At 38.3% G+C, this 13,227-nt stretch overlaps 1 protein-coding gene across 2 annotated transcripts; it reads right to left on the minus strand.

Annotated features, from left to right (window-relative positions):
* Positions 1–434: 434 nt before the first annotated feature.
* HOXC11 (homeobox C11) lies at positions 435–12,173 on the minus strand. Of its 2 annotated transcripts, none has more exons than XM_077483805.1 (2): positions 2,740–3,701; positions 435–1,340 (listed from the first exon to the last, which is right to left on the minus strand). In XM_077483805.1, the coding sequence occupies exons 1-2, from the start codon at positions 3,440–3,442 to the stop codon at positions 1,108–1,110; spliced, it is 936 nt and encodes a 311-aa protein (XP_077339931.1). In that variant the 5' UTR covers positions 3,443–3,701; the 3' UTR covers positions 435–1,107. The 2 variants fall into 2 exon arrangements, 1 of the variants encoding a protein (XP_077339931.1); XR_013274651.1 differs by lacking the exon at positions 2,740–3,701 and adding an exon at positions 11,677–12,173 and having other exon boundaries at positions 1,201–1,340.
* Positions 12,174–13,227: the final 1,054 nt, after the last annotated feature.

A 13,227-nucleotide genomic window follows, 5' to 3' on the forward strand; every position in this document is an offset into this window, starting at 1 on the left:
TTTGTGTGTTTGTGAATAAATTATAAATCACAAAACACACAAGACCTGTAGGCTGAATTACAATTACACTGACAATGCACACTGCACAACCAGAAATTGTATATGTGTGTGGGTGTATATATATATATATATATATATATATATATATATATATATATATATACACACACATATACGTGAATGCCTTATTGGAATGCATAACGTGTTTAATGTGTGTATGTGAACATGCACACAAACTCACTTTTAAAACAATTGGGTATGCAAACGAATATGGCAATTGTGTATCATATACATGTATACGCATATGTGTGTGTGTGTATATATATATATATATATATATATATATATATATATATATATATATATATATACACTACACCATACACACACACAGAAGAAAAAAAAAATATATATATATATATATATATATATATATATATATATATATATATATATATATATATATATATTCATTACTGTTTCCGGGGTCTGTTACAAGGGCGTAAAACGTACATTGCACGTTTGCTTGATGGGAAGGATAACAAATAGATTGATACATCTGATACATCAGCCCCTTGGAAGGAAAACATTGCTTGACTGTGTGTACTTGGGTTGTATGGAAAGCGTACATTGACAGCAATGGGAAATAAAACAGCCATTTTACATGTACATACACACATGACACTCACACATTCTTAGGCAGGCAACCATGACAGCAGAAATAACACAATTCATAGATTCATAGAAACTTTGGCCACTCTCTTCATTGTGATTGGCGCGTCTTCAACGTCTATCAAACAATAGCGTGGATAAAGACTGTTTTCACAGCTGCAAGTTCTCTGAAATCAATGATTTAGCAAAATGAAGAGATCCATGTCTCCAACAGTTTACTTAAATAAAAAAAAGAAGTCAGTTGTGTATTCAGTCCCTTCATGGTTTCAGTTATATACCAAGTGCTCCTCATACAGCTCCTTCTGTTACTTGGTAATAAGAATGTACATGTACAAATATGTAACAGAAAGGGGCTTCTTAGCTGGATGGAGGACTGAAGGCAAAGGATCCTCTCAGACCAGGACAGTGCATGAGTAAAGGGCTCAAGCAGCAAGTTCACAGCAATGGATTTCCAGAAAAGTATTGCAGACGGTCCCTGCTTAGCTTTTTCTCTTTCATTCTCCTGTTTTGGAACCATATTTTAACCTGGCGGTCAGTGAGGTTCAGCATTCTAGACAACTGCAGCCTCTTCTCCTTGTTTATATAGACGTTAAAAAAGAATTCTCTTTCCAGCTCTCGAATTTGGAATTTTGAATAGGGACACCGCTTCTTCCTTGTACGGGGGGCACCTTGAGAAGGATATATAAAAAAAAAACAAAAAAAAAACAGTACATGTAAAAAAACAAGCAAACAACAAAATAAAATTAAAAAAAAAACGCACATAACAAAATCACTTGTCAAGACTCTACAAATCAAATTACATTAACAAATCCTGTATAATATCTATCTATCTATCTATCTATCTATCTATCTATCTATATGTGTATATATATTATTTCACATAATTATATACATAATAAAAAATGAGCTTGACCTCGCACATGAATATTTTATATGAATAAAAGCATGATGTTACTATATCAAAAGGTATTTATTCTGGTCTAATATTAATAGATAGATAGATAGATAGATAGATAGATAGATAGATAGATAGATAGATAGATAGATAGATAGATAGATAGAATATAGATAAAGATAAGATGCACATTGTACACACACATACATACACACTGACAAATTGCACAGATACACAGTAGATTAGTCTCTGTGTTCCCCTACAATACAATTAAAGCAGACTATGCTTTCCAGGAACATAATTGTATAATCACATTGAGCACTCACAGGCACATAACACCTCCCCATACACCAAAAATTGTTATTTTATTTTAGCTGTGCTTGTGAAAGTTAGCATGGTCAAGAACTGGGTACACTATAGTATTATGGGCAGATTAGGGCCATCATGCAATGTAGAGACAGTGGAATTAAGGGTAAAATGTAGGGGAAATAAAGGTTGATACTTGCCCAGAAAATGTGCAATAATCTAAGTGTAGTGGCATGGCACCCTTTGTTAGTAGAATGCAGACACAAACACAAGCTAAAAGCACATTCAAGAGCTCCTATGCTTTAAACTGACGCAAAGGCATTAAAGGAGCCTTGTCTAGGTTATATTCTGTGCTGAATAAAAAAAGAAGATTTTACGAGAAAAGAAAAATGCCTGAATGGGGAACTCAGCAGGAAAGGGCTGTGAAATGCAGGCACAGGAAACTGCCAAGGTTACGTTCTGCCCAATTGCCTTTCACCTCCACAGAGCACAAACAAAACCGTCTAAAATGCCCCTGAAAAGTTCATGATCAAAGTGAAGCGTTAGCTCTTCAGCCTTTCCATCTGACGCCTGGCAAAACCCCATCCTTAAATTGCATCTCCATCAATGGAGATCTGTTTGTCTGTGTGTTCCTTGTCTCTGTCTACTACAGCTTTTCTCTTTGCTCTTTCTCTCTCTCTCTCCCCCAAAGAGCTTTCCCATCGTAAAATCTCCCCCTCTCGTTGGAAGAAAGAGTTTTTGTAGGTTTAATAAAATCCTTTGAATGCTTATAAAACTCCACATAAAATGTGACCGACAAAACGCCGGGCTCACCCCCCTGTGCACCTCCCCTGCTCCTAGGACATGGCTCACACAGCTCTACCTACTGGAGTTGCTGCTGCCTTTGCTGGTCTCCTTGTTGGTGACAGAGGAGGATGAGGCTGAAGATCCAGGGTTGGTGTTCTCCTCTTCATCTTCCGGGTCCAGCCCTGGCTCAGCTCCGCTTGACAGAGCACCAGCCTGGGGGTCAGTGTCCAGCTTGGCGTCGTTCTTGGTGGGGGCACCATCCTCAGCCTGGGGGTCAGTCCCACAGTAGCCATTGTCAAAGAAGCGGTCAAATCCCTGGGGCAGCACCGTGTTCTTGCTCATGCTGGTGTAGAATCCTGTGGAGGGGTGGTTGGAGTTGGGGTGGTGATGGTGGTGGTGGTGATGGTGGTGGCTGTACACGCTTTCGTTTTTCATTAGCATTTCGGTCATGCTGGAAGAAGGAGGGAGGCACTCTCTGTGCATGAGATCCTCAGCTGCAGGGTAGCAGGAGGCGTAATTGCTTCTAGGGTGCCATTTACTGGAGGGGTCTAGACCATAGGAGACCTCCCGTACAGGCTGGGAGAGGTTGGTGGAATAGGGGTAAGAGATCTGCCTGGAAGGGGCCTGGGGCAAGAAGGAGGACACAGTGGAGAATTCGGGGACATAATAAGTGCAGCTGGGGAGGTACAGGTTGGAAGCGCAGCCTCCCCGGTCTCCAAATTCTGTACTCCTCTCCTTGCGCGTTTGCGAACAAAAGTTGCTCAGGTTGACCGAGTTAAACATCTTTCTCCCTTTCTGGCTTCTATAGATAGATGTTTTGGAGGCGATCTGCAGAGGGGGAAAAATTTGGGAAGGCTGGATGACGCGCTGTCCGTCTTAGTCTCTCCCCAGGAGCACGTGATGCCCAAGTAGATATCGCCATATATCAGTTGCGAGCACTTAGAAGCGTAGGAGGGTTCACTTAGGTAAGATCTGAGAGAGGTTCAAAAACGATTGGTTTTCAAACACCGCAGAAACATTATGAAAATCAATTGCAGATTTGTATTCATTTTTTTTCTCTCTTTTAGGCACTCCCCTTGTGTGCATTGAGAAGGAAAGGCAGAGTAAGGATCATTTCAGGGGGTGGCTGGGGAGGGAGAAAGGGGAAAGGGGGGTTGGGGTGGGGGTAGGGGGGGGGGGGCTTTTGAAGTTTGCAATTTGGTCTCTGCTTTCTAGATTTTGCTCCCCTGTCACGGGGATTTGCACTCACTAGAAATAGGTCAACTCTTATTTTTCCCACCTAATGCTTCAACTTTGAGGGGGACACATTGCAAAGATTTTTTTTTCTTTCTGGAGAGATCAAATGCACTGGCTGGGGGGCAATACAGGTTTTGGGGTCAGCAAGTCTTTAAACATTTGTAAAATCCAGCTTAAGCACAGAGCCTATACATCTGTATATTATTGATGTTACATATAGGAGGGGAGGAGGAGGGGGTATATGCCCAATATGAAGGTAATTAACATGCTTCTTTCAATAACTAATTGCCTCCTTGTAGATATTGTTTTATGTCAGCTATAGAATAAATCAGCTCACTGGAGGTATGGGACCTTTATGATAAGCCAGGCTTAGCATGACAAAATGCGGGGACACAAAGTTCATCCCACACCTAGAAGGAGACCGGGGCAGCTCTTGTCCAGTCACATTACAGGCACTTGTAAAGCAGCTAAGCCTTATTGGAAAACTACCTTGGCCACTCTCTGTGTGGTAAAATTAATGATATTGTAAAGCCAGACAGCTAGCAGGACCAAGCTCTCTGCCCATATTAAGAACAATCAGTTCTTATAGAGACTTGTCTGCATGGCACTGCAGAGAAAAAAATGAGGTTCTATTGCTATAATGGAGTACTAGCTTAAAGCAAAAAAAAAAACATCATGGAACATTTTTTAACACATAATTCAAGAAAATTGAAAATACGCAGGGCTGCTAAGTAGCTCTTTTCCAAGTAGGAAAGGCACAGAGACACACATATATGTGTATGTGTCTTCCCTTGAGGCCTTTCTCCAACCATTTAACAGCTTTAAACATGTTTAATTGTTATTTTTATTAGTATTGCGTCCACTGAATGCACGACTTTATAAACACAGTAACAAAGAGAATTAATAAAGTTCTGCTCATATGATTTTTTTTTTTTTTGTAAAGGCTCGCCAGACAAGTGACCTTAGCTTCCCTCCAATCTACCAATTGGATTGGGGGAAATTCAACCCAGAGAATGTCCCCCTTTAAACCGATTGGCTGTTGGAATAGAATATGGGTCCTTTAGTCTATAGGTTTATCCTAGGTTTTATTAAAAATTGATTTTGATACATTTTACAGGGCGTTAACGTGTTTGTCATTTATTTTACAATAGTTTGCGTCAGTCCTTCCAGTAAGTCTAACTATATGCAAATATCACTCATCTACTAGTATATATACTCGATATACTTTTTCCTTATGTGCACTTTACTCTTTAAAAAAATCAAGCCGAAGATAGCTAGATAGCTAGATAGCTAGATAGATAGATAGATAGATAGATAGATAGATAGATAGATAGATAGATAGATAGATAGATAGAAATAATAAATCATCTACCTCCAGATTCTATAAAAGGTATTCTATCTTATAAATATAATTTCCCCATATTTTTCAAATTACAGAATAACCAAAATTACACTGATAAAAAAAAACACTCCTATCGCTCGGTCATTTATAGATTCTGAATGCTAATATTGAATAAAAACAAATAAAATCATGAATCATAAAGACAGCAATGCTGGGCAAGGCGGGTTGTACCGCGTGGGAGTTAATACTTTACAAAATTACAACGTAATTCCAATTTTTTTATCATCACATTGTGTCATATCCAGAATATAAACATCCTGTTGGAAACATAATTCACGCGTAAATGTAGAACCACCAAATCTACAACCCTGATTCCATCTCGCAAACATCATCTTTATTATTAGGGTTGCAATTTACCTGTTTTACGCTGAGAAAGTAGCCCGCAGCGCACAACTTTTAATTAAAGTGTCACTTGTGCTTTTACTTGGCATTTCATAGACCTGATACAAACTAATAACCTTAAGCTATTGTTTATGGTAGTCGTTAGTTCCTTTAGTCCCACATCCATTACAACACAGGCAGCCACCATATTAATACTTATCTACTTGTGACCTTAGGCGTACATCAATATGTGTATATATATATATATATATATATATATATATATATAAGATATATGTTTGAATCTGTGATATACAGACTAATGCCTGGAAAGACATGAAAAATATTATGTAGAGTGTAGAGGTAATAACAAGAGTTCCCTTTAATGAAAGACAGAAAGAAAGAAGGAAAGAAAGAAAGAAAGAAAGAAAGAAAGAAAGAAAGAAAGAAAGAAAGAAAGACCAGACAGAACAATAGCTGCCAGTTACAGCCTGCCATTCCACCATGCTTTTAGTGTGTATTGATGTTTCCCAGTAATGGCTGTAGTAGAATGGTACCTTACATTATAAGTGATCACTTAGGCTGGTTGACCTATGCTATGCTGCTAAACCACGTTAGAGTAAAAGATTTCAGAGCTGACTGCAACGTTTGCTGTAGAGACAGCTGGGGAGTCAGAGCACTTGAATTTGACCAATGTCAATTTCCTGACCATCATAAAACCTTGAATAGAGCAGCAGTCTGGGATTTTCTTTAGGCTCCCCAACCCCCAAAGACAAAGTAACACAGCTATAGCCCAAGTGCACACTGGAGACACACAGGCATATAAAATCGAATGTTTAGCCACCATAGCCTTCTCCCTATTGTGCCTTGTGAATTTCATCTTTTAAGTACCTTGAAAAGAAAAATAAGATATTGTGGGAATGTTCTGAGTTAATCCTCTGAGCACGCAGTTTAGCAGCGTTTGTATGGGTGTCCTCAAACTATTGTCTAATGAATTTATGTAGACACAATAGTATAGATACAGGTAAAAACAAAATCAGAGTAACACGATATAAGAATGAATATTAATTATAGGCAGCTGCCATGTGCTGTATTGTATGTATCGATTCCCAAAGTAACTATATCATTTTTCAGTCTGAAAATTCACGTATTAGATTATTAAAAAAAAAAATAGGTATTTTGATGTATTTTATATAATATTGGTCTAGCTAGTTCATTTTTTAATAAGAATAATTATTGTTTTTATTTATATAATATTGGCCAAGGTCTATCTATCTATCTATCTATCTATCTATCTATCTATCTATCTATCTCTTATCGTTATATTTTTCTGACTTTTTGTGCCAGAAATGATCATGGGGGGGGGGGGGGGGGGGGAAGAGAGAGAGAGAGAGAGAAAGGAGAAAGAGAGAAGGGGATGTGAGGAATCTATCTATCTATCTATCTATCTGTCTAGCCATCTATCTATCTATCTCTTATTGTCATATTTTTCTGACTTTTTGTGCCAGGGATGATCATACCCTACTCTTGTAAAGAAAGGGGAAAAAAAGAGCGAAGAGGAGAGAGAGAGAAAGAGAGGGGAGAGAGAAAGGGGGGGGGGGTAGGCAAATCCTTTATGTTTCTCTTTGTAAGTATTAATCTGATGTTACATAGGAGTAGAGAGAAAAATACCACTATTAAAAGCAAATCACATTTGGCTTAAAGTACCAAGCAAGTCCCAAAAATCAGGGTTATATATATATATATATATATATATATATATATATATATATATTCCCCACTTTGTTCTAAATAAAAACTATGTAGGGTATGGCCATATCATGCATTTCCCAATATCCTCATATCTTCATGGGTGCAATTGGTGCAGTCACTTTTGTAATGATTGCATAGCTCATCTCCATGTCCAGACAGGTTTGCTGCATTCTACACTGGTATACAACTACAGCACTGCAGGCGAAAAAAAGACCTGTTAGTAAATATTTATAATTTCACTATCCAGCAACTCTATCTGTAACATTCTTCCGTTTTATTGCTTGTCTGTGAGATGCTTTTAAGTAGATGTTTCCCTCACCAATCCAGTACCGTAATTACTTCCTAAGTATGAGTCTTGGGCACATCAAAACAACTGCATCCCGCAGCCATAAACAAAGATTACTAAATACCGCCAGAGTGTAAAAGAAAACCAGAATTGCAGCAGAGTAGCCACAAGTGGCATACGTGTAGAAAATATTAATGTCCCCCAAAGGCTGAGATACATTTAAATGGATCTTAAAAAAAGAAAAAAAAGGGAAGGGGGGGGGGGGGGCAAAGAGAGTTAAAAGAGGAGAAAGATAGAAAGAGAGGGGGGAAAAAAAACTAACCTGGGGAAATTGAGTCAGTAAGAAAAAAAATGGTGGGGTGGAGAAAGGGAAAGGGGGAAATGGGGGGGGGGGGTAGTGGTAGGTAGTGGTAGGTGATAAGAAAGAAAAGAAGGTTGGGAGACTGATGTGGGATGGGCGGAGGATTAACAGAAATTGTGGATGCGTGCATGTAAGGCAATCAGAGTTGGGGTACTTGCCAATAGACTGGAAACCCTAGAAACAATGATTACTATGGCCAGAAGAAATGTATACTTATTTAGGTGGAGATGAAAAGGTGGGGAAATAGATCAATAGATAGGGATATATATATCTATATATCGATGTGTGTAAATGGTAAATTTCACACATTGCCTGTAATAATTATATATATATATATATATATATATATATATATATATATATATATATATATATATATATATATATATATATATATATATATATTCCTACTTGATCTATTCCCCTACATCCCCACTGTATATATATATATATATATATCAATGTGCCTAAATGGTAAGTTTCACACCTTGTCTGAAATTGTCTGAAATAATAATAATAATAATAATAATAATAATATATATATATATATATATATATATATATATATATATATATATATATATATATATATATATATACATATATATACGTTATACTCGTGTTTTGAAATTGCTCATAATTATGTATGGACTTGTATAGTACAAGCATGTGTGAAATTCCCTATCTTGCCTAATCATTCTATAGAATGACCGATTTCACACATTGCCTGTAATACATATACCATTAATGCTATTTAGAATGGTGTAGGTATGGGGAGATTTAAAAATAATATAATTTGAGCAAAGAGGGCGGATGGGTGAAAATAAAGAAAGGAGGGAAGGGGAGCGGAGGAAAGAGAAAGACATAGAGAGAGAAAGGAGGGGGAGAGAGGGATAGACAAAGAGGGAGAGAGAGAGAGAGGGGGGAGGGAGAGAGAGAGCCAGTGGGGAGAGAGAGACGGGGAGAGAGAGGGAGAGGGAGGAGGAGGGAGGAAGAGAGAGGACGAGGGAGAGAGCTAGAGAGGGAGAGACAGAGGGAGAGAGGGGAGAGAGAGAGAGAGAGAGAGAGAGACAGAGGGGGGAGAGAGAGAGCTAGAGAGGGAGGGGGAGAGAGAGGGAGAGAGAGGGAGAGACAGAGGGGGTAGGGGGAGAGGGAGTGAGAGAGACAGAGGGGGGAGAGAGAGGGGAGGGAGGGAGAGAGAGCTAGAGAGGGAGAGACAGAGGGGGAGAGGGAGAGAATGAGAGAGACAGAGGGGGAGAGAAAAGGGGAGGGAGTGAGAGGAGGAGGGAGGGAGAGAGCTAGAGAAAGAAAGAAAAAAATAAAGAAAGAAAAAAGAGGGAACAAGAAAACGTAAACAAAAGCAGGGAAGGCAGGGGCAAAAAGAGAAGATTATAGAATAAAGTAAGAATCATGTTTATAGGACTCCCAAGTTCAATACCACATGGAATCATTAAGATAAAGCAGAAACTTATACCCCAACAGTACAAAAAGCAGTTTCCTTTTCCCAAGGTATAATTGCCACTAATTTATTTGCCTGATGGGCGGAGCAAAGTGTCTCAATATTCTTTAATTAAAAAAGAATAAAATAAACAAACTGTAAATATCTGGCAGTTATCAGTTAATCCTCCTGACAGTTCTCTCTAAAGACTCTAACGTAAATATTGTAACAGTAGCGAAAAACTATTTTTTAAAACGGTTTATCTCCAATGAATCGGCCACTGAATTAGTTGCTTCAATTAAAGTAACATTTCTTGGAGGACAAATGGATCACACCATGGAGACAGTCTCACAGCTAGACTGGGACTCTTCGCTGTAGTCAAATCTGCTCTTTTTATAATAAATCATCTGCTTTTCTCCCCCAACAGCTTTCCATTTGTGTCTTCAATTTTTTTGTAGAACTGATAAGGACAAGTCAAAGCAATTAACACAATACCATAAAGTAAAATAATCGCAAGGTGTACACTCAAATAGTGTGCCCAACTACTCAAATCCTTCTATTCAATTCCATTTTCTTGACAAAGGTGATCAAAATAATTCTCTGCAACTGAGTCTACATTTCAATACGTGTGATTTCCATAGTTCTATTGTATATCACAAGGTATGCAATAATTAGGCCATTGCTGAAAAGTGTCAGCAGCTGAGAGGATGGCTGTTGTGCATTTGGTGGGGTTAATTTAGACAAACCTTTAGCATTTTTCTATATTTCAGAAATAAAGAAAAGACAATGCAGACCAGATCTTGTTATAGGTACAAATAAAAGCTATCACTCTACACACATTGTGTGTTTTGTCTGTAGAAGGAGCTCATGTTATTCTATCTGTTCATGCACATTAGGACGTTTGGAGGCATATTTTTAAGCTCAGCGCCTACAGGTAGTAAAAAAAAAACTCGTGGTTTGCGTTTTTGAGGTACGCCTACTAGCATAAAAAAACGTTAAACGCGACAAAAACGCTTATTGATCCAATCTGTTGGTATAAGGTCATTCATGAAGAATAATAAAAAAAGATATCAATAACAAATGAATAGTGCAACTTTTTAAAACACAGCTGAATCTTGACTTTCTTAACTATGTGGGCTAGCACACCTGACTATGGGTTACCATGATAGCTCTCCAGCACCCAGTGAGCCTTTTGTTGCCTTAAGTACACAACGGCATGTTTAACTAATAATGGCACAGTTCCCTAATTCATAATATATATATATATATATATATTGCAAAGGCATACATAAAGAATCCAAAATAATCCTTGTGGCTACAGGAAAAAGTCAATCAGTAGTAGAAAACTTCTACAACTGATATCTGGAGTACTGACTACAATAGATGCAGATTAATAAAGGGGCCCTAACCCAGGCCCCTTCCTGCCAATCGAGAGCTTCCCATAGACAAAACCGAGCTGGCCCTTTGTAGCCAATCCAATAACGATGGGAACCAAGTCACTTATTCCATATAGAGCAATGACTGTAATGCAAGAACTTCAGCAACACATCTGGAGAGAGCGGGGTATTCCGGCACAGATTGTATAGATTAAGTGCAGCTTTAGAGACTGTCCGGGCCAGATCTGTTCATTAATACCATGTACAAGACAGACAAGCCATACCCCGTCTAACAATGCTTCCCTTGAAGAACAGGCCACTTTAAACCTACCTCCCCTGTTTAAAATGAAATCAAGCAGTCATTGATTTCATACAAGCTAGCCTGCCTGCTATTTAGTAAGGGGGATTCATGCCATATGCAATCGGATTAGTAAAGGGTATAGTAAAGATTAGCTCATAGGTGTAGGGCCACTTGCTATATTAATAAAAAGCTACCATAAGGATATGCTCTATAGAATAAATAACAGATCATTTAAAAATAAATAAATAAAAGATTTCTACTCAGACATCCCCTACCATCTGTCAAAGAGGCCCAACACATTACCATAAACAGTCTTTCTCTGGATCTGTGATCAAATCGATAACAGCATGGGACATTGACAGCTTAGGGACTGGGGAAAATATTAGTATTCATCAATATGTCTATTTCCAAGGAGAGAGTGGTGTGTGTGCTCTAGAAAGTGCTATGTGTTGGGTGATCACCCCTCACTATGCCATCTCAATATATTGCTTTTTAGATTGAAGACACAAACGAGAAGAGCATATAGTGTATGCATTTGCCTTACCGATTGCTCTGCATTGTTTTCTGCAGGGGACACTGCACTGCTCACATACTGCCTAATTGGGTTTTTTTCTTTTGTGACGTTAACATCCTTTCCTCCAGAAGCAGACGGGCTGTATTCAGCTTGCTGAAATCAATTCTCGAAGGAAGACTATCCACAAAACCAGATCTCCCATCCCCATAGCCTCTCCACAGCCCCCAATCCAGCTCGTGCAAAAAAAAAGTGGGCTAGGCAATAGCAGCTTATAGCTGTGTTTACCAGAATTAAAGGAGCATTTCCCCTTTAGCCTTGTTGTGACAAAAGGGTGAAAATGGAGGACCATGGCAAGCCATATAAGGCAGGATGCTAACTTGACCTTCACTTTGCAGCTGTGCTCCTCCCACCCAGACAGACAGTTGTAAACACAAGTAGACAGCAGGCTGACGAGATTAGCAGATCCTCAGACTTGTAAACCACTAAACAGCTTTTAGAGAGGTGTTAGATTGGTGCATCTATAGCGCTTATTTCTATGTGGCTGCTGAAATCAAGGCTTGACATGGCCAAACTTTTTTTTGGGGGGGGGGGGGGGGGGGGGGGATAGGAGCAGGGAAATTGCTGCTCCTTTATGATGGGGGAGTGCAAGGGATAAATGGAAAGCTAGGAGAGCTAATGTATGCCAGATCTCAAGGGGTGGGCTGATCTGCCACATCCGGAATACTTTTGCAAAGGAGAGAATGGGAGTGGAATTTGTAGTCAGGGATAAAGAAAAATAAAACAATAATCCCTTCTTCCCAGCCAGTCATTTCACGTGTCTGCACCAGGAAAACAACTTCCTCCTGTACAATGTACCTTTTTGTTAGGTCCTTCAAATGGAGTCGGCATCAGATTGCGTCTAAGGAGCAAAAAAAGCACCAAACACAATATAAACCCCCTAATAGTAAATGTGATCTGGTGTGATTGGAGGGGGGGGGGGGGGGGGCATATTGCATGTCTGTGTGAACAGATCTTTCTATGACACTCACGAAGTTTCATATATTATTAACCAACCTAATCGCCAAAATAATCTGCAGCATTTACATCACCTTTTATACACCCAGTATCTAAAGTAATATTTATAAATCTGTAGGCATAGGAATATATCTAATGTATTATTCACTAACACTACTCAGTTAGAAAAGTGATCAGTTATCTACACACGTATCTACATGTATCTACTTACAAAAATAATTAACACAATCATGAACACAATAACAGCAACATCACTACTACTACTACTACTACTACTACTACTACTACTACTACTACTACTACTACTACTACTACTACTAATAATAATAATAACAACATGGAGGTTATTCCTTACTATTCTATATACTATATAGTTTTTCTTTTTTTTCCCTTTTTTTCATTATTATACATTTATATACAGGGATATATATATTTTTTTTTTTTTTAGGTGAATATGGCATACTGTTCTGTGTTATAATAATAAATACAAAAAAATATATATATATATATGTATATTATTATACATTTATATACAGGGATATATATATATATATATATATATATATA

Source organism: Lithobates pipiens, unplaced genomic scaffold (assembly GCF_037356315.1).
Source record: "Lithobates pipiens isolate NorthernLeopardFrog02 unplaced genomic scaffold, aLitPip1_a1.2 Scaffold_16, whole genome shotgun sequence".
NCBI classification, from domain to species: Eukaryota; Metazoa; Chordata; class Amphibia; order Anura; family Ranidae; genus Lithobates; species Lithobates pipiens.

Excerpts from the sequence above, each read along its gene's own strand:
- HOXC11 (XM_077483805.1), bottom strand. The coding sequence starts at position 3,442 with ATGTTTAACTCGGTCAACCTGAGCAACTTTTGTTCGCAAACGCGCAAG. Across the intron at positions 1,341-2,739 it reads CAAAGGCAGCAGCAACTCCA|GTGCCCCCCGTACAAGGAAG; the intron begins GTAGGTAGAGCT and ends ATCCTTCTCAAG.